The following is a 17729-nucleotide window of genomic DNA, read 5'->3' on the forward strand; positions in this document are numbered from 1 at the left end:
GTCTCCCCCTCAACCCTTCTTTCTGCCTTCCCTCATGGAGTGGATCCATCTTTGACTTGGCCTTCCTCTTTTCCTGCTGCCCTCTACTTTTCCCAGCATGCCCTGCGCGTAGGAATTCATGTCGCCGTGAGTCCCACCGGACAGAAGCACAAAAGGGATTCTCTTTTTAAGCCGGCTGCCCTCCAGTTTCAACACAGCCTGGAATTTCCCAAGGGAAAGAATGAGCATAGATATACTTAGCAAATCTCCTTTCGTTATGCCACCTTAGGCTGAGAGCTTTCAGACGAGGCAAAGGATCCTGGTGTAGAGACGGAGGGAACCTGTATGAAGAGCAAAATATAGTAGCGGCTGGTGCTCAAGTTCCCTTTTCCTAAACAAGTAATTCTATTTGAAGGATTGGGGTCTTTGGGAAGCCGCTCTTTCTTAAGCCCGTGCCAGCCAGACACATCGGACCTCATCCTGCTCTTTAGCGCTCAAAAGCTTCAACACTTTAAAGAGAAAGAGAGGCCGACGAGGCTAATGGTGTGCAAACAGGTTTGGAGGAACGAAGTTGATAAAACGGTTGGGCAAGGCGCCACGTTAACTTGCCTTACACGCAACCGGAGACCTTTGCTCTACCTCATTGTCGCTCTCCGAGCGCCTCCGGTTACGTCCGCCGAGTGACCCCAGAGGTCATAAATTTCTGAGCACGTCACTCTTTTCGCCCTTTTTAAAACCATTCCCTTACGAAAGGGCCAGGCTTCTGGACGGCTCTCCCCTGCTGTTGAGCGGCCCAACCGCAGTCTATTGCTCAACCCTTCCTCTCCCCTCCCCTGCATCTCTCCAGAGGGATAATATAAATGCATTTGGTCCTTCCCAGCAATCCCAGCCAGGCGGGTCGCTTTGCCTTTCATTCAAACAATAAATCTATCGCTTAGAAAATAAGAGAAAACATGTAAACCACGCTCGGCCTTTCCTCCCGTTTTCTAGCAAGCGGGATTCAATTTTTATTTTTGCTGCATTACATTTGGGACTCCTGATTTAAAAACAAACACGGAAACCCACGTCACTGTGCCTAAAAGTTGCTCTTTTAGGGGGGAAAGCCGTAGAGAGTTTTAAAATCCCTTTTGTGCCTGACAATTCTGTTGTGTTAAGGCGTGTCCCTTGGAGAACAGGCGATGGAAACCATCCCTGGAGGTAGAAGAGAATTAGAAGATCCCCCTCCACCCTCTTTCTAGAGCTGTCTGGAGAGCTCGGTGAGTTGGAGGTCGGGCTGCGGAGCCAGAGGTTGCCAGTTCGATTCCCCCACGGTGCCTCTTGCGAGGAGAGCCAGCCTGGGGTGGCCTTGGGCGAGCGGCGCAACAGTCCTAGGGCACCACCCCAAGAAGAAGTAGGGAACGGTCAACCACTTTTGGCGTATTCTCTACCTGGAAAACCCTGGAAAAGGTCGCCGTAAATCAGGACAGACTCTACGGCACCCAATTATTGGAGCTGGCTGGAGAGCTCAGGGGGTTTAGGCATCTGCCTCTGAAGCCAGAGGTTGGGAATCTGATACCACCACCACCCCAGGTGCCTTCCGCATGGTAGGGCTAGCCTGCGTGTGCTTTGGGCAAAGTTTCACTGTCCCCGGGCGCCCCCGGAAGAAGGGGGAATGGCAAACCGATTTTGTTTGCTCAAAGAACGGGCTTTCCCCCCCCCCCCCTTGGCTTCCTACTTCCTTAACTCAAAGCGTGAGAGGCTTTTGTGTGTGAGACGTGGGTGGAAAGATCGAAAGGGGTTGCGAAAGGTGGAGGCACTATCTAGGTAAGGAATGACTCACAGGAAGAGAGAGAGAGAGAGAGCGGGCCAAGAGAGAGGACAGTTTTTATGCAAAGCGCTGAGCAATAAAAGGAGCAGCAAAAACCCAGGATCGTGTTATCAGAGGCCAGGCTGTTGCTTTTATTATTTTTTTCCCTCTCTCATTTTTTTTTAATATGAACAGGTGCAGGTTAGAATAGTACAGGCAATCTGTATGTTTTCTTTTTTCCGGTGGCTTATTTTAAAAGCCCTCTATAAAGGGAGCGTTATGTGGGAGGCCAACAGCCAACCCCTGTTATCTGGATGAGGTGGGGCGTGAGCAGCAAGGGGTTCTTGACCTTGTCCCCAGTGGTACGGCAGGCCCTGGGTTCAACCAAGGCAGCCGTTGGCCATCGTGAGCTGCTGCCAAACCGTATGAGTCCCTGAAATCTTGAAGTTACTCCTCTAGGGAGTTCTAGTAAAGTGAATGATGCCCTCCCACCTTTATTATCTTAATTAAAAAAAAAAAACTATCAATTTTCTTTTTCCTAGGAAAAGGTGGCTCACATTCTCCTTTTTCTTTGCCCTGGTGGGGAGCTCAGACTCGTCCCTTGGAGCAAACCCGGGTCGTTACAGCTCTGGAGAGCAGGATTTTGAAAGATGGTGTGAAGCCCGTTGGTCCAGCTGTGTATATATGTAGGGCTGTATGCGCGATGATCCTACATTGGGTGGAAAATCCAGAGGGTCAACAGGAGCTGTTCCCTTTCTGGAGGCCAGTGAGATTCAACCCAGTCTGATCGTCCTCTGTTTGAGTGAAAGGAACGCCCTGTTGTCCTCTGCCTCTGGCAGCAAAATGTCTTGGGTCTGCATTTGCTGGTGTTACTCCCAGCCAGCCCTTCTCTCCAAAGCCCCACTAAAGATGGGATCGGCCTGCCTTCATAGCTTAGATTCCTCTTCCACCCTTTTCCTGCCATGCCTGTTCTTCCAACTGCATGCACAGCTGCCGGTTCCAGCCACCCCCTTCCCCTCTGGTGACTTTTCTCCCGGGTTAGTCATTCAGATCCGTGACTCAGCAAAGGCAGGTAACCTTTCCCATCATCATCATCGCTGCCACCACCACCACCGGAGCAGCTGCCTCTAAGGGTGTGGTTTCATCTCTGTTCTGCAGAAAGGCCAGAAAGACAATGGTGGAATGGGAGGGAAAGCCATCATCCGGGAATATAACAAAACAACAAACATTAAAAGATTGGTAGCATCTAAAAGACAAACAGGTTTACTTCCCTGTGAGCTTTTGTGGATTGCAATTTGCTACCGCAAACACACAAAAAATGCCCACAATCTATAATTCCCAAGTTTCTAAGCACGATTGGTCCTTTTGCAGAGAACTATTCGCTGCATTTAATTCAGGAGCTGCGATTTACGTCTATTGTGTGTGGGGGGGAATACTAAAGCAACTGCACTACCATAGCTCATCTAGCTGCATATTGTCAACTCTGACTGGCAGCTGTAGTGATCCCTTTTCCTAGGCCTATCTGGAGATCCCTGGTGGTCATCCAAACCCTATCTGCTTAGGTTCCAAAATCAAATGAGATCTGATGTGTTCTGGACGGTACGACTGGAAAGATAGGTACAAAGGCGAGTAAAGCAAACATTGGCCAAATAACTGATGCGGGGAGGGGGGGTTGAGGTTCACCTTCTACACCCAATGAGCTGCCATTGTGATGGATACTCAGAACTCTGTGCTCACTTGTGGAATCCAAAATACAGAGACACACATGCTACATAGCCGCTGTCACCCTCAAAAAGGCAAAAATGTGGCCTGCAAACCAAATGTGTAAGAATTCCAGCTGTTTTTGTCTCTACCACAAGCAGGTGTTTTGTAGTGACAACAGGTTTTGATTGCTTGTTCAGACCCATCCCAATAGAACAGGGCTATTCACAAAGATACCGTATATTACTGCTCAAAAATAAAATTCTACTCTCAACTCCTATGAGAATTACACTGAGTTTTTTAGAGGGATACTGAGAAACCCAGGATGGCGTGGGGGGTGGCAGGCGGTTTCACTAATCATGAAATCCTGGCACTCTGACCCTTTGTGCCCTGACTTCCACAACACGGCCATCGGTACTCTTTTACAAGTTTGTTTTATGACCAAGTCATGATGGGTCACCACAATGGCATTCAAATCCCAATCATCTCCCGATTTGCTTCCCTCTCTCCTAACGTGAAGGATGGGCTGCTGGATTTTTGCCCCTTACTTTGCAAGTCAGAAAGAAGAAAAAGATGATGAAAACGAAGAAGGAACAGGAATAAGGGGAAATTAGAAGCGGGGGGGGGAGCTGCAGGCCAGCACACACGATGCTGACCTCTCCCCTTTCCCCGAAAGGGTTTAACATTTTATGATTATTGCTCTTACGGACTTTTAGACGCTGTTCTTGGCACGTATTGAAAGTTCTCTGGAACCTTATCAGCCCTCAGATGTTGACTGCTAGATTAGTAACTTTCCTTCCAGATCTATATTCACCTCTCCTTCTGCGAAGAGGAAGGACTTTTCCCTGGGAAAGTCTCAATTTGCTCCGGCTCTTCTGCAAGGTGTAACCTATAAAAGTAATCTTTCCCCATTTCTAGCCTCAATGGAAGAAAACCTGAAGCTCAGTCCCATCCACCAGTATGAAAGAACCCCATAGTTATTAAGTGATTGGGGGGGGGGAGAGAGAGACTATCAAAGTATCAGTGAGTTTTTTCCATTAAAAAGTAGCAAAAATAGGGATATTCCTTGAGGTCCATGGTTATCAAAGATGTTCAGTGGGGAAGGCTTCTGGAAAGGATGTCAACATTTATCACACAGCCTCTGTGCATGACGTGACAGATGTTGGTAAACTACAACTCCCATTAACTCTAACATGGATCACATTGGCTCTGGCTGGTGGGAGATACAGGTCAACAACATCTGGCGTGCTATACATTCCCTATTCCTGGATATGAGCACTGGTCTCAGACTGGGAAATCCCCCCCCCGCTGCCATTCATCTATCAAGTTCTCTGCCTGACCTTAAATGACTGACCTAACCCCATTCATGGGGAGGTTGTAAGGATAAAATGGTGGAAGGAGACTTTGCGCCCAGCCTGGAACTGCTTGGATAAAAGGTGGGGTAGAAATAAGTATACAGATTGGGTAACCCATGATTGCAAAAGCATGAAGGTAGATTCATGCCCTGCAACCGACTTTCATCATCATTCCTGTTCGATTCGGTTTTCACAAAAGACAGGTATGGGAAAAGCAAACAAAAAAACCACACAAAGATGTAGAAGACTATCTGGTGAAAAGCAGCGCGGGCATCAGCCTAATACACTGTATGGTAATCACCTCTCCCGACTTCCCACTGGCAAATTCTCTGCTGCTAAACTGTCTCCAACTTGCCACCTCCCAAGCTTTCCTTCTTCATCATCCAAAAGAGAAAGAAAATAGCAGTCTTCATTAAGCATCCTCCAAGTTTGGACACAGCTCCGGAGCAAAACCAGTTTCAAACCTGGCTAAGCGGCCAAACGTTATCCTGAAGGATCTTGGAAAATGGCTCCCCCGCCCCTTTAAAGTTTTAGGCACGGTTTACTAGAGAACTTCTTTCCAGAATTACAGATCTCCAAGGTTCACAGTTTGGAAGCCACGAGTTTTAACCTGTTCAACCTGGTACACGTGTCCCCTTGCTAATCCTAGCTAAATCAAACAGAAAAGAAATGTAAGAATTCTGTTTACGCAGTATTTTGCCTCTAAATGCCACATTCTTGAAGCAGAATCAACATGGTGTGGTAGGGTGGGATTAGAGCTGAAGAAACGAAGATTCAACTCTTCTCTTAATGATGAAACCCACTGGAAAAATTTTTTTGGGGGGGAGAGAAATCCTCTCTCACAGCCTAGCCTATCTCATAGGACTATCGTGACATCAAGATGTCAGGGTGGGGAAAACACGGCCATCAACGTTTGTTGAAGAAGAGGGAGATATGTGAAGATAATGGATGGAGTAAATCAGTACACACCGTTCTTTGTATGGAAATACCGTATTTTTCGCACCATAAGACGCACTTTTTCCCCACAAAACAGGGGCTTGGAAAGTCTGTGCATCTTATGGAGCAAATAAAACAGATTATATTTTCCTGTTTTCTTCTCCTAAAAAATTGCTGCGTCTTATAGAAAGGTGCGTCTTATGGAGCGAAAAATACGGTATATGCTTTTACTTCAGGACCAAGTCTGTAACTTCCCTGGTCCTGTAAAAAAAAACACCTTTGAAATATTAAGACTTATATTGTGCTTTCTTCTACTATTGAAATGATCTCGACCTCTCTCATTACCAGCTACATCTAGGAGTTTCTTGACAATGAGAAACGCATAGCAGATTCTGATATCCCACAAAAAAAATTACAACAGAAACAGACCTAGAGAATTCCATTAACTGAATTTTATCGTTCTTCCCCGGGAAATGTGGGACACGCAAAAAAAAAAAAAAAGCAATATGGAAGAGCAAGACTTCTCCGTGGAGAACTTGAACCACTGCGGTCTACCACGAATGTGCGCGAACACAGCTTCGAAGAATGTGTGTCTCTAACCAGAGGTGGCCTAGCCCGTAAGTTGAATTTGTAGACTGGAGGAAATGTGGATTTCTGAAGTCATCGTCTTCGCTGGTTTTAAGGCAACTGCTGTTTCAGATCTTGTCGACACCATATATTTCCAAACTTATTCTGAATTTTAAAGCTTTCGCCTTCACATTCTTCCTTAGAAGCCACGTGTTTCCATTAAGTGTGGAGCTTCCATATTTTAATGTCTAACCTCGGGTCATTGTATCTATAACAACACTGTTGTGTCTTTGGGTGTTACCCCTGCGTCCGACTGAAGACGTCAACTGTAAGCTCTTTGAGGTCAGGGGCCACTTTGTTTCACATACGAAGTCGTGAGAAGCAGGTGCTAGGTTGGCAAATAAATCCATACGGTGTGATTCATGTTACAAGGAGTGATGATATCTCTTTCAACACGGAAGCCTGCAAGAATCCTTATACATGGACTATCCCTCACCTGTTACCCCCCCCCCAAGGTTCCCTGGTTACTTCCGACCGTCTTTGACCTCCTCCATAGGAGCACCTTATAGTCTTATCACAACCCACATTGGGAATATTTGGATCGGGGGGGGGGAACACCCAGTAACAAAAGGAAATGCAGAACTTCACATGTGCCTGGACATCATGTGGGGACGCTCTGCACCTCACTCAATGGCACACACCATCCCTGATGTAGTGGGGAAGGTAGTCAATGTTTTAACCCTTTCTTTTTAATCAAAATTGCAGGATTTAGCTTCCCTGTAATAATAATCACTCTCTCAGCCAAAAATGTAATTTTTTTCCCTTTATTTATTTGACTATCCAACAAGGCATTTTTTTTTCATTAAAAAAAGAGTTGGGAATATCTTTCACAGATTAACTTGGTCATAAAGCAGCACAGGAGAATTCCCTGACCACCTCTTTGCTAGATCATAAATGGGCACGTCAACGAGAGTCATAGAGCTAGCACTGAAGAGAAGCTCACTCTTATGAGGAACCTAACAAAGTAATCTACACACATACACAGAGAGAGAGAGAGAGAGAGAGAGATCTACACAGGAAACTGAAAATGGGTTATTGTGCAAGATTTTGATTTTTTTTTTAAGCCCACTAAGTAATATACCATAAATGGACGTGAAGAATACAAAATTCTCCCCAAGCATTTACTGTACTCATGAAAAGAGAAACCTTTGTTTTCAAGGGTTTTAATCAGTCTGTGTTTATTGCCATGTGCCTCTCCTACTGTCCTCCATTCCATGTCGTCAACCACAGCTTCATAGGGTTGTCAGGCCAAGGTGTGAATGTCTCCTTCTAGACCAAGTTTGAGCAAGGTGCCACCCCTCCAGATGCTTTTGGACTACAACTCCCAGCATCCACCACTATTGGGACTCTACCCAACCTATAGGAAAGTACATTTACTCACTCCTGTTCTAGATAGATAAGGAAGGAAGGTTCCCAGCATGCAGCTGCTACTCACCTGCTCCTGCATTTTTGGTTATTTTACCCTCAATTAAAAAAATAGGATGGCCTTCACATTCAACCCACACATCCTTCCCCGCTAGGAAAAAAAAATGCAGGTTTCCTATGTGACCAGAAGTGGTGGCTTGAGGCAATTCTGGTGTCATACATCATAAGAGGCAAATCCTCGGATGGACCGTCAAGGCATTAAAGCAAACAGATCAACCACCACTAAAATCACAATGTCGGGAGTTTGCTTTTTTTAAAATAGGCACAGAATAAAAGCACTGACATGGGGTAGATCTACAGGGAGGGAAAGCCAACTGGACAAACGGGAGTCTCTAAAGAAAATGGACTGGTGGATTTTGGCTCGCCATCACAGAGCAGGTAAGGGCTCGCCGGAGAAATCAAAATATGGAAATGCCCAGAGCATGGGGAGACCTAAGAAGAGTGGATGGGGGGGGGGGAATCTACGAACTTCTAAAGCAGATGATGTTGCACACATGAATGAGTGTATGGATGGGAACCAATCATCTAGTGTGTGGAGCTCGAGGTATGCACACGAAGGAGGGAGGGTGAGTTATTGCTTCTTCTTCTTCTTCTTTTTAAATAAAATCAAAGGCCTGGATCCAAAGATGAGGGTGTTGTGAGACTTTAAAAGACTTCCGCTTGAGCAAAAGGAGCACGGGGGTGGGTGGGTTTGAGGCCGCAGAGGAAAAGAGAAGTGGAAAAGTCCCGTTCCATGAATGGAGCTCCCTTCTATTTGCGAAGTGGAAGTCGGGACGATCCACGTCAATGGAAACTTTGTGGTCAATTTGCTTCCTCCACATCTTTGAACTATGGAAGAATTTATCTCTCCTCCTGGAGAAAAGGTCTTTGGGAAAATATATATATATATATACCCTCCACATCATCCCAGGTTTCTCAACCCTTTGGAACACACACACCTGCAGGGAGAGCCTTAGAAACCATTCTCCCCGGACACACTGCATAGGATGCCGGGGACTGCCCTTGAGTGGAGGAAAGGCTATGACGAAAGCTTCTGAGTTTCCATTCCATTCAACACATACTACACGTAAGGACACGTGGCAGAGCGTCGGACCAAAAGCCACTGGAAGATGGATGGAGCACAAACAGTCAAGATGAAAGATACCAAAATGTCAGACAGCCTACCGACTGTTGTTGCTATGACATCCAACAGTCAACATCAGTCTGATAAGCTATCCAACAGAAAGGTACAGACCATGGAGGTGTCACAACGGTAGGCAGGCAGATGGGTGGGTGGGCAAAACAAGAGGGAGTGGAGCACGACACAAGCGTACGCGCACACACAGCACAACTGAGTTGACCAAAGGGGTTACATTCAAACCTGTTTAAAAAAAAAACAACCCAGACCATCACACAACACCTCACTTGAAACGCAGTTAAGACAGTCCCCTTAAAGCCAACTTTCTCCAACCTCACCCATTATCCCCACTAACATGCTCTACAGAGTCATGGGATTTGAAGTCCAACGCGTCTGAAGAACACCTGCTTTGGAGAGGCTGGCCTAGAGACGACAAAACCATCACGGAAGGGCAAACCGACTGATCACCTCGAAGAAGAAAACAGTTTCTTCTTGATAAGAGATATACAAAGCACTGGATTCTCCAGGATCGGGGCAGGATTTTGGGGGAAACGTGACATTTAGATCTTCCTAAGAATTATTTGAACTACGGAAGGTTAGTTCGTGGGCAGCTCAGTGGTTTGGGGACCTGGTGGCAGAGCCAGAGTTCAATTCCCCACTTTGCCTCTAGTGAGTGGAGCCAGCCTGGGTAGCCTTGGGCAAAATGCACAGTCCCAGGGCACCCACCCACCCCGGAAGAAGGGAAGAGTCAACCACTTTTGAATACTCTCCACTTGGAAAACCCTGAAAAGAGTCGCCATAAGTCAGAAAACTGACTTGATGGCACATTTATGATTATGATTATTATTAAAGGCATCCTAGTGATGGACAGTTTGTTTGCTCTTATTGAGAAAAGGGAGGGCAGCTGAGCTGTTGGGTGGTTTGAAGATCCTGAGTCAACTCTGAAAACCGGTGAAAAAACTGACCTGACCAACGAGCAAAGGTACGGCCACACCTTACGATGCCGAGGGCCTGTATCAACGCAGCATACGTGTGGCACAAAATCAACTCCCGCCCCCAGACTGAACCAATGAAGCGATCTCTTCCAAGAAATCACACCAGGTCCTTACTCTGCAGGCACGAAAACACTGGAAATACATCTTGTTCCGTTATCGTTGTGTGTGTATTTTTTAAAAAAAATAAAAGGCATTTTAAATCTATAGTCGAATGTCGTTTATTCCAGTTACCTGTCCTGTACCTTACAAAACGTCTTGTGCATTTCCTAACGACGCTTATGCAAACATCGCCAGAGTTAACCATTAAAAGAAAACAAAAACAAAGCAAAACAACAGAAGAGCAACTAGAGGAGAGAAGGAAAAAAAACACCCACCACCGGTACAGATCGGGGGCTGCTTGTCAGTTAAATAAATGTGATTAATCAAGCCTTGTCAAGGGTCCTGGGCTTTCAACTTCCTTCAGCTGGAGCAAAGACAGAAAGGCTGCTGAAGGAAGGCATTTGATCATGAGAGAGGGGACAAACTTTGCAAAAGAACTGGGAAAGGGGCGGTCGGTGGGTGGGTGGGTGAAGCTCAGCACACAAATGAGACAACAGACCGGGAACTGCTTTAAAACACCACAAAAAGAAGGTCTGGAATGATCCAAGGTGATTTCATCGACTGGTAGATAGATTTAATCGTCATTCTAAATATACAGATTTAAATAAAAAGAAAGAAAATTCAGAGTTCTCAGCCATCAGAGACTTACCCACCCCTCTCTGCTTACAACTGTTCTGAAGTTTAGAAACGTTTTTTTGTTTGTTTGTTTTGTACAAACCCACCCCACTCACCCTTATAAGGGTCACAGTGAAATGGGAGAGTTTTCAAGTACTGTACTCAGCCGTTCAGACCAGAGGAGCAAGCTCATCTGTGAGCCAACCTAAGACGAAGGTCGAGGCGGGTCTAAGCATTTCAGGGGTCAAGGTACCAGTCCTGAAGGTTAAACCGCGTGGCCAGTGGGGTGTTTCATTATTAAGGAAAGTCAGAAGTGGTTCTCTCTGCTTTCTTTTTAAATAAAATAATAATATACTGTATCAGTAATTCTGGAATTTTCAGTGGAAAGCACCTACGTTAAAACATGAGCTTAATCCCCCATCCACCCCTCCACCCACCCCATCCCGTTATGTCCAAAAAAGAGCACATACATTACCTTTAAATGTACAAATGGCGGTCAATGAGAATCGTTTACGAATGGAAGAGTTACTTTTAAAAATAATCATAATAAAGGGTAATCCAAAGGAAAACAAACGCCACTGTCTGTCCTGTCCCCACCTGCCTGCATGTTTCAGAGAGTGCTGTTTTATTTCTTTTAATGCAAGGCTGGTTGTCCCAATTAAATGTGGGGTCTGTATGCCCCCCCCTTTTCCTCCTCATTTGGTTTTCTCCTCCGAGTACTGCATCTGCTGCTGGAGACGCTTGGCATAACTTTGAGCCATGGAGTTAATAATGGACAAGATGAAATAGCACACCATGACAATAACCAACTTTTCAAACATCCAGGAGAGCCAGTTTTCAGCCTGCAAAAAGAAAAGGGTGCACAAGAGAGAAAGAGGGGAAGTGGGGAGAGAAAAAGAGAGAGAAAAAAATCAGGGTTAGGGTTAGAAGAGGGCGACTGAAAGGGTTGACTTGGGATTCATACCCTCAAGCCTTTCCACTCGAGGGCTTCTCAAGTCTTGTTTGCTTTGGGAAACCCTTCCTGTATTTGACTCGTCTGATGCAGCGCCAGCTGAAGAAATCTGGGGAAATAACCTTCAGGGCTATAATCCAGAAGGCAGCGAATGGGAGAAGGATCCTGATATGGATCAAGGCCACATCCAGTATTAAACCCACGAGAATGACCAAGCATAGCGCCTGAGCGCCCAGGAATCCGGCTGCACATGATGCGTTTTCTCACGGGAAGAACCACCAAAGGTTCTTCCACAGTTTGAAGGGGGAGGACACAGAAACATCACCATGTCCTTGACGCAAGATTTATTTCTCTATTTATCTAGGAGTGGCAATGGCTCACCAGGAGTCACAAAGCTTTCCCCCCCCCTTCCAGTGGATCTCTTAAAAAACAAACAAACCCCAAACTTGAAATTCTAGGGACTGAAAAGGGAAATATGGCAAGCCTGTTGGAGGATTAAGTCCCGGGAATGCCCAGTTACTGAGTCCAGCTCCTCCTTGAAAGTGAGACTGGCAAACAATGGACTAGTAACTTGTGCCTGATAGCGTAAACTGAGACATGCTCTCTCTCTCTCTCTTACAGTCATTTCTGGGGCTTGAGAGACACAGCTTTGAAAATAATTCCTGGAGAACCAGGTCCGTTCTGCTGCAGCAGGAACAACAGAAAAATCTTGTGGCATCTTAAGGTATATAACAAATTTTTAATAGGGTGTGAAGCTTTCAAGGACTGCCAGCTCCTGAAATCCGAGGAAGTTCACTGCGGTGCCCAAAATATGTCTGCTGAATAAAACAGTTTGCTCCTAAGCTGCGATAAAACCCTTTCCAGTGGGGGTGGGGTGGGGGGGAAGGAGATTTCCCCAATCCTAGGAGAGCAGGAAGAGTTAACTGGGGCCAGCTGCCCCACACACGTGTGCACTCCCCCCCCATGGGTCTGTTCTGGCATCCGTTCAAAGAGTTCATGCACAGGACAATTTTGAAACAAGCGCACACACACAAACGTGTGCATCGGCCGGGAAGAAGGCTTTGTGAAAGCCAAACCCTCTTAGGGAACGTTGTCTTTTCCACTGGGCAGGAGGTTGTGCAATCGCCCACTGACGCAGCAGAAAAGAAACGGCTGTGAGAACATTTTTCTGAAAGAGCAGTCTGGAAACGAGCAGAAGGCAGCATAGCAGCATACGGCTGCAGGGAGAAGCAAACTCGCTCCCTGGAGCGCTCTTCAGTCGTCAGTCCCCCAGAGATGCCGCCCACCTGTCACCGAGGGAAGGGCAGGTGAGAAAGATCACCTTTTAGGACGGCACATAAGCCATAACACGAGTGAGAAACACTCGTGAACATGGTTAATGGCACAGTCAAGTCCTCCAGAGATCATACATACATGGAAGATATTCCAGGAGCACTTGCCCAGCATGGATTATCATCACACACACACACAAGCTTTTCATTTTGAATAAACTGGGGGGGGGGAGAGGTAAAATTGCCCCCCCCACACTGTAAAAGTTTAAGAAGTTTCCTTTGGGGTACCTTTTCACGAGCAGCAGCCAGCCGGATGAAGCCAGCTGAGGTCTGTGAATGCCACAAGCCTCTGTTATTAAAGCTTTGTTAGTTTTTGCTGCCGCAGACGAACCTCCTCCTTGAAATTTTAAGGCTAAGCATTCCGATTAATAAAAACAGGGAGAGAGGCAAATCTGCTACTCCAAGAGTTTGCCGGTTTCTTCCCTTTGAGCAAGTGGGGGAAGCAGGAGCCGTTTTTAAAAAATGGGTTTAATGAAAAGGAGAAAAGGGGTTTTATAAGGAGGTCTAGGCTAGAAGGCAAGGCAGGGGGCAGGACTCACCTGGGGCGCTCCGTCCGCTCGATGGTGGAGCTTCATCCGCTGAGCTTCCAGGTATTCTTGGAAGGGCTTCTGAAGGGACGGACCCACACCTGGGACAGCGCTAGTGGCCAGGATGGTTCCCCAAAGGCATATTGAGAAAAGGAACAGATCCGGGGGTTGGGGGTGGGAGAGAGAGAGAGAGAGAGAGAAGAGAGAATAACACAAGGGGCACAGATTAAGAGAGGGTGCAGAAGACTTACCGCCCAAATTCAAACCACGGCTATAAAAAGAGTAAAACTCAAGACACAGAATTGGACCTCACTCGGAGGAAAAACCAACACGGGGTTGACCCAGCAGGAGAAACAGCACATGCTTTTCGGCTTTTCCTGCTACTGCGGAAAATGCAAGGCAGCGCCCTCCAAAAACAGAAAAAGAAAAGATTAAAAAAAAAAAAAAGAAACTGGGGAAAAGCAGAAAGAAATAGAAGTCATTTAAAAAAAAAAGAAATAAAAATAGAAAAGAGGAGGAGGAGGAGAAGAAGCTTCTTAGCAAGCCCAGGCAAGGGGATGCTAAGAGTAGCCACAGCTGGGAGAGGGCTCAGCCTCTATAAGGGGACTTCCTGAAAGCCCGGACTCTCAGCTGAGGTCTTGCATGCCCGGCAGTGACTTCTGAGAAGTCCCAACCATTCATCACCCGGGGTTCCTGTAAGAACTGGTTTGAACCGATTAGCAAGGAAATGACTTGGGCTCCTGTCATTTGCCCCAGTTTTTAAACAGAAACTGCCCGCCCCCCCTCCTCTCTGCCCGCCCCCCCTCCCCGTGACTTGACAATTCTCTCCCCCCCCCCCCCCGCCAATCCCTGTCCGGTCCGTCCGGCTGAAAGGGAGGGGGGCGGTCCCTGCCTGCAACCAAGTCCTTATTAGGGCAATTCCTGCGTCATCCTTCCCCAACCCCTCCCCCCCCAAAAAAGCCCTGTCCTTAAAAAAAAAGAAAGAAAGAAAAGAAAGAAAAGTCACATTAGTCAATTCCAAAAAGGCAACTCCCCATTCAAAGCCCGGGAGTTAAAAAAGAAGAAAAGAAAAACAGCAGAAAGAAAGAAAGAAAGAAAGAAAGGAAGAAAGAAAAGAAAGAAAGAAAGAAAGAAAGAAAGAAAAGAAAAAAGAAAAGAAAAGAAAAGAAAAGGCACACCTTGAAATGTTGCTTCTAAACTATTTTGCATTTTATGGCACATGATTAGAAAGGGAAAACTGGAGAGGCACGCCTGGCCTGAGGCACAAGGAACTGATACAAATTAAAAAAAAAAAATCCCAAGGAGAACAATATCTGATTTCCCAAGAAGTGTACATGTAAGGGCAGGGCCATTTACGTACTCCAGAGCGAAACCGATTATTTGGCTTCCCAAAGTGGCAAAACCAAAACCCACTTGGATGCGAAAAGCAGGCTACCTGCCTTTCCCGATCGGGCACCGTTTCAAGGTTTTTGTGCAAAATTTCCTCTCCAAGGGATACAACAGTTTTGGGCTGGTGGTGACTACGCTGTACAGTGACGCCCAACCTTGGGGGGGGGGCAGATGTTCTTGGATTAAAATGCCCAGAAGCCTTCGCCACTAGATGAAGTGGCCAGGATTTCTGGGAGTTGTAGTCCGGAAACATCTGGAGGGGGGGCCCCAGGTGGAGAACCACCGCCTAGCAGAGAGAGCCCTGGGTTGAACGGGGGGGGGGGAATTGAAGCCCACACTCTGCCACAAAGTGAATGGGGTGACCTTGAAGGATGGATGGGGCAATATTTTATTTATTTATTTATTTATTTATTTATTTATTTATTTATTTATTAGATTTTTATCCGCCCTTCTAGACAATGTCTACTCAGGGCGGCGTACAATAAAATTATTCATAAAATAGTTAAAAACAACAATTAAATCGGCAATTAATCAAGATGGCAAAATATAAACCAAAAACTAAGTAAGAAATAAAAGTCAAGTATTGACAGGAGAGAAGCTCCCCTTTTTTTCTGGGGGGGGGGAAGCTTGTTTTTAATAGGGATTTGAATTCGGGACTTGGTACCAAAGACTCGGGGGGGGGGGGACACTCAGACCCAAAGGCTTGCCAACATTGTTGTAATGAAGAAAGTGGGGAGGAGGCTGGGTGTGAAAACAGAATCCATAAATACGGAAATCAAGTGTTTTCCTCTGTTAAATAGCACTTAAAAGTGTGTGTGTGTGTGTGTGTGTGTGTGTGTGTGTGTGTGTGTGTGTGTGTGTGTGTGTGTGTGTGTGTGTGTGTGTGTGTGTGTATAATACACAAAAACACATTTAATATGTAAAATCACAGATGCTCTCAAATAAATTCAGTTTACCGATTTGCTGAGGAATTCGAAGCTATTGGCTCTTTAATACACATGCAGGTATTTTAAAATTTTTTTTAAAAAGTCTTGAAACAAAGGTTAAGGGATGCAAGGCCTGGCCCCGGTTTGTACTGGATTCTTCACCAGTACATGAAGCATACAGCATTATTTGTAAAATCTATCATACCAGGAAAACATTTTTTTAAAAGGCAGCACAATTTAAACTAGAGGCTAGCTTGGGAACGGGTAAAAAAAAATATTTTTGAAAAAAGAACAGCCGGCTTCTTTTTCTTTTTCAAGGTCATGTAATTAAGATGTAGAGTTATGACCGCCTAGGAAAAAAGTCTGCAAACTTTTCAGACAAAACCAAAGGAAGAGTCATCATCACATCACCGTTCTCTTGAATGACTCGCTCAGCAAAACAAGTCACCGGTTTCAGAAAACCGGCACTCGGGTTCAAGATTTCAGATGACATAGAAGGAAAAGACACCGAAGAGAACTTTCCAAAGGTAAACTTTTGCTGAATAAAGCTGCAGATAAGAACTGCTCAGACGGGGAGAGACGAATGACTCGCAGGAATTATTCATCTCATTTTTAAAAAACCACAAGAGCAAAATCCATTTGCCATCAGGAAAAAATTCATTACCGAACAAAGTTCATAGTACTGAAGTTTGGGCGGTTTCTTTCGGATGCATCGACAGCTCACTTTTATTCACTCATTTATATTATTTTTTCCCCACAACTTAAAATAGTGCAGAACGACAACTCGGTACATCTGTTTTTGGCGTTGGTTTTGTTTACCATTTTTAGTGTGATATTTGTTTGATTCTTTTAAATATTTGTATATTTACAATTTCTAGCACTTAGATATTGTCTTAAGAATGTAAGCCACCTTAGGGTCCTTTTTTTTAAGGAGAAAGGCAGAATAAAATGGTTTTAAATCAGTAACTAAATCCATTCAATGCAATTCATTTCAATTTGCTTTGTGGTCTTTTGGGAGGTGTTTATGAAAGGACACCACTGAGCATTATTATCCAAACCTTGCAACTCACCCAGAAAATATATATATTATGCATCTTTAATGCGACAGTCACCTACATTTTATTTTATTTTTAAGCTGGAAAGAGGTAGCTTCTGTGCATGCAGTTGAACTATTTGAAAGCCCCAGTTCTGGCATATAATTTATATAATTTATGAGCACTCTCAATTTTAGATACATGTTCCTCACTTATGTTGTAATTTTTCATAATCCCAGAGAAAAGACTCAAGCAGCTGAAAAGCTGTTCTCTGGTACAGTAGAAGAAAAACAGAAATGAACTGGGAGGTGGGAAGGTTAAAACGATTTTGATATATATATATATATTGGAAGTCAATCAATGGGGGATTTTGGAATACATATTTCACAAAAATAATCACCACAACTGATGATGACAGTACAATTTTTGTAGTGGGGATATGTTCAAGAGCAGAAACACTGAAACAAAGGGGCATATATTTGTATTCTTTCAATGGGTGTACGCGAATTGCAATTAATCAGATTAATTAACCTACAAATAAGAATAACTGCAGGAGCGCTTTACTGCATATACATCCCTGCACACATACTGTCTTACTGTGTCAGCTATTTCTGCTGCAATTTCAAGAAATTCAGCGTTTCGTCTGTCACGGCTCAGACCGCATCGTCATCGACGTCTTACGTCACCAAACTGGTCCTTTTGAGAATAAGCGTTAGGAAGGCAAAAAGCTTTGAAGTTCCGGCTTTCTGGATGCAAAAAGGTGGGGTGAACCTAACCACCAACTCAACGCAGGACCAAGAGATACAGGGCTCTTAGTTCTCTGCCTGGGGTTACCCATCCAATCCAAAAAATTTCTTATCTCCTACCGGTAGCGTCCCCTCTGTCCTTTGGGGAAAACAAGAACGGCATAAAACTTTGTTCGTACAAATGAATAA

General features: G+C 45.2%; 1 protein-coding gene across 3 annotated transcripts in view; it reads right to left on the reverse strand.

Moving 5' to 3' along the window:
- Positions 1–2760: 2760 nt before the first annotated feature.
- Positions 2761–17729, reverse strand: part of VMP1 (vacuole membrane protein 1) — an 81831-nt gene continuing 66862 nt past the window's right edge. For 2 of the 3 annotated variants that reach the window (XM_072978561.2, XM_072978562.2), the window contains exons 11-12: positions 13458–13557; positions 10124–11477 (exon numbers count right to left, since the gene is read on the reverse strand). In XM_072978561.2, coding sequence (XP_072834662.1) covers positions 11331–11477; positions 13458–13557 — 247 coding nt within the window. In that variant the 3' untranslated portion in view covers positions 10124–11330. Of the gene's footprint in view, positions 2918–10123; positions 11478–13457; positions 13558–17729 lie in introns of those variants that run through there. The other variant, XM_072978564.2, reaches the window with a different exon arrangement.

The sequence above is a fragment of the Pogona vitticeps genome, chromosome 7 (genome assembly GCF_051106095.1).
Source record: "Pogona vitticeps strain Pit_001003342236 chromosome 7, PviZW2.1, whole genome shotgun sequence".
In the NCBI taxonomy this organism is placed as follows: domain Eukaryota; kingdom Metazoa; phylum Chordata; class Lepidosauria; order Squamata; family Agamidae; genus Pogona; species Pogona vitticeps.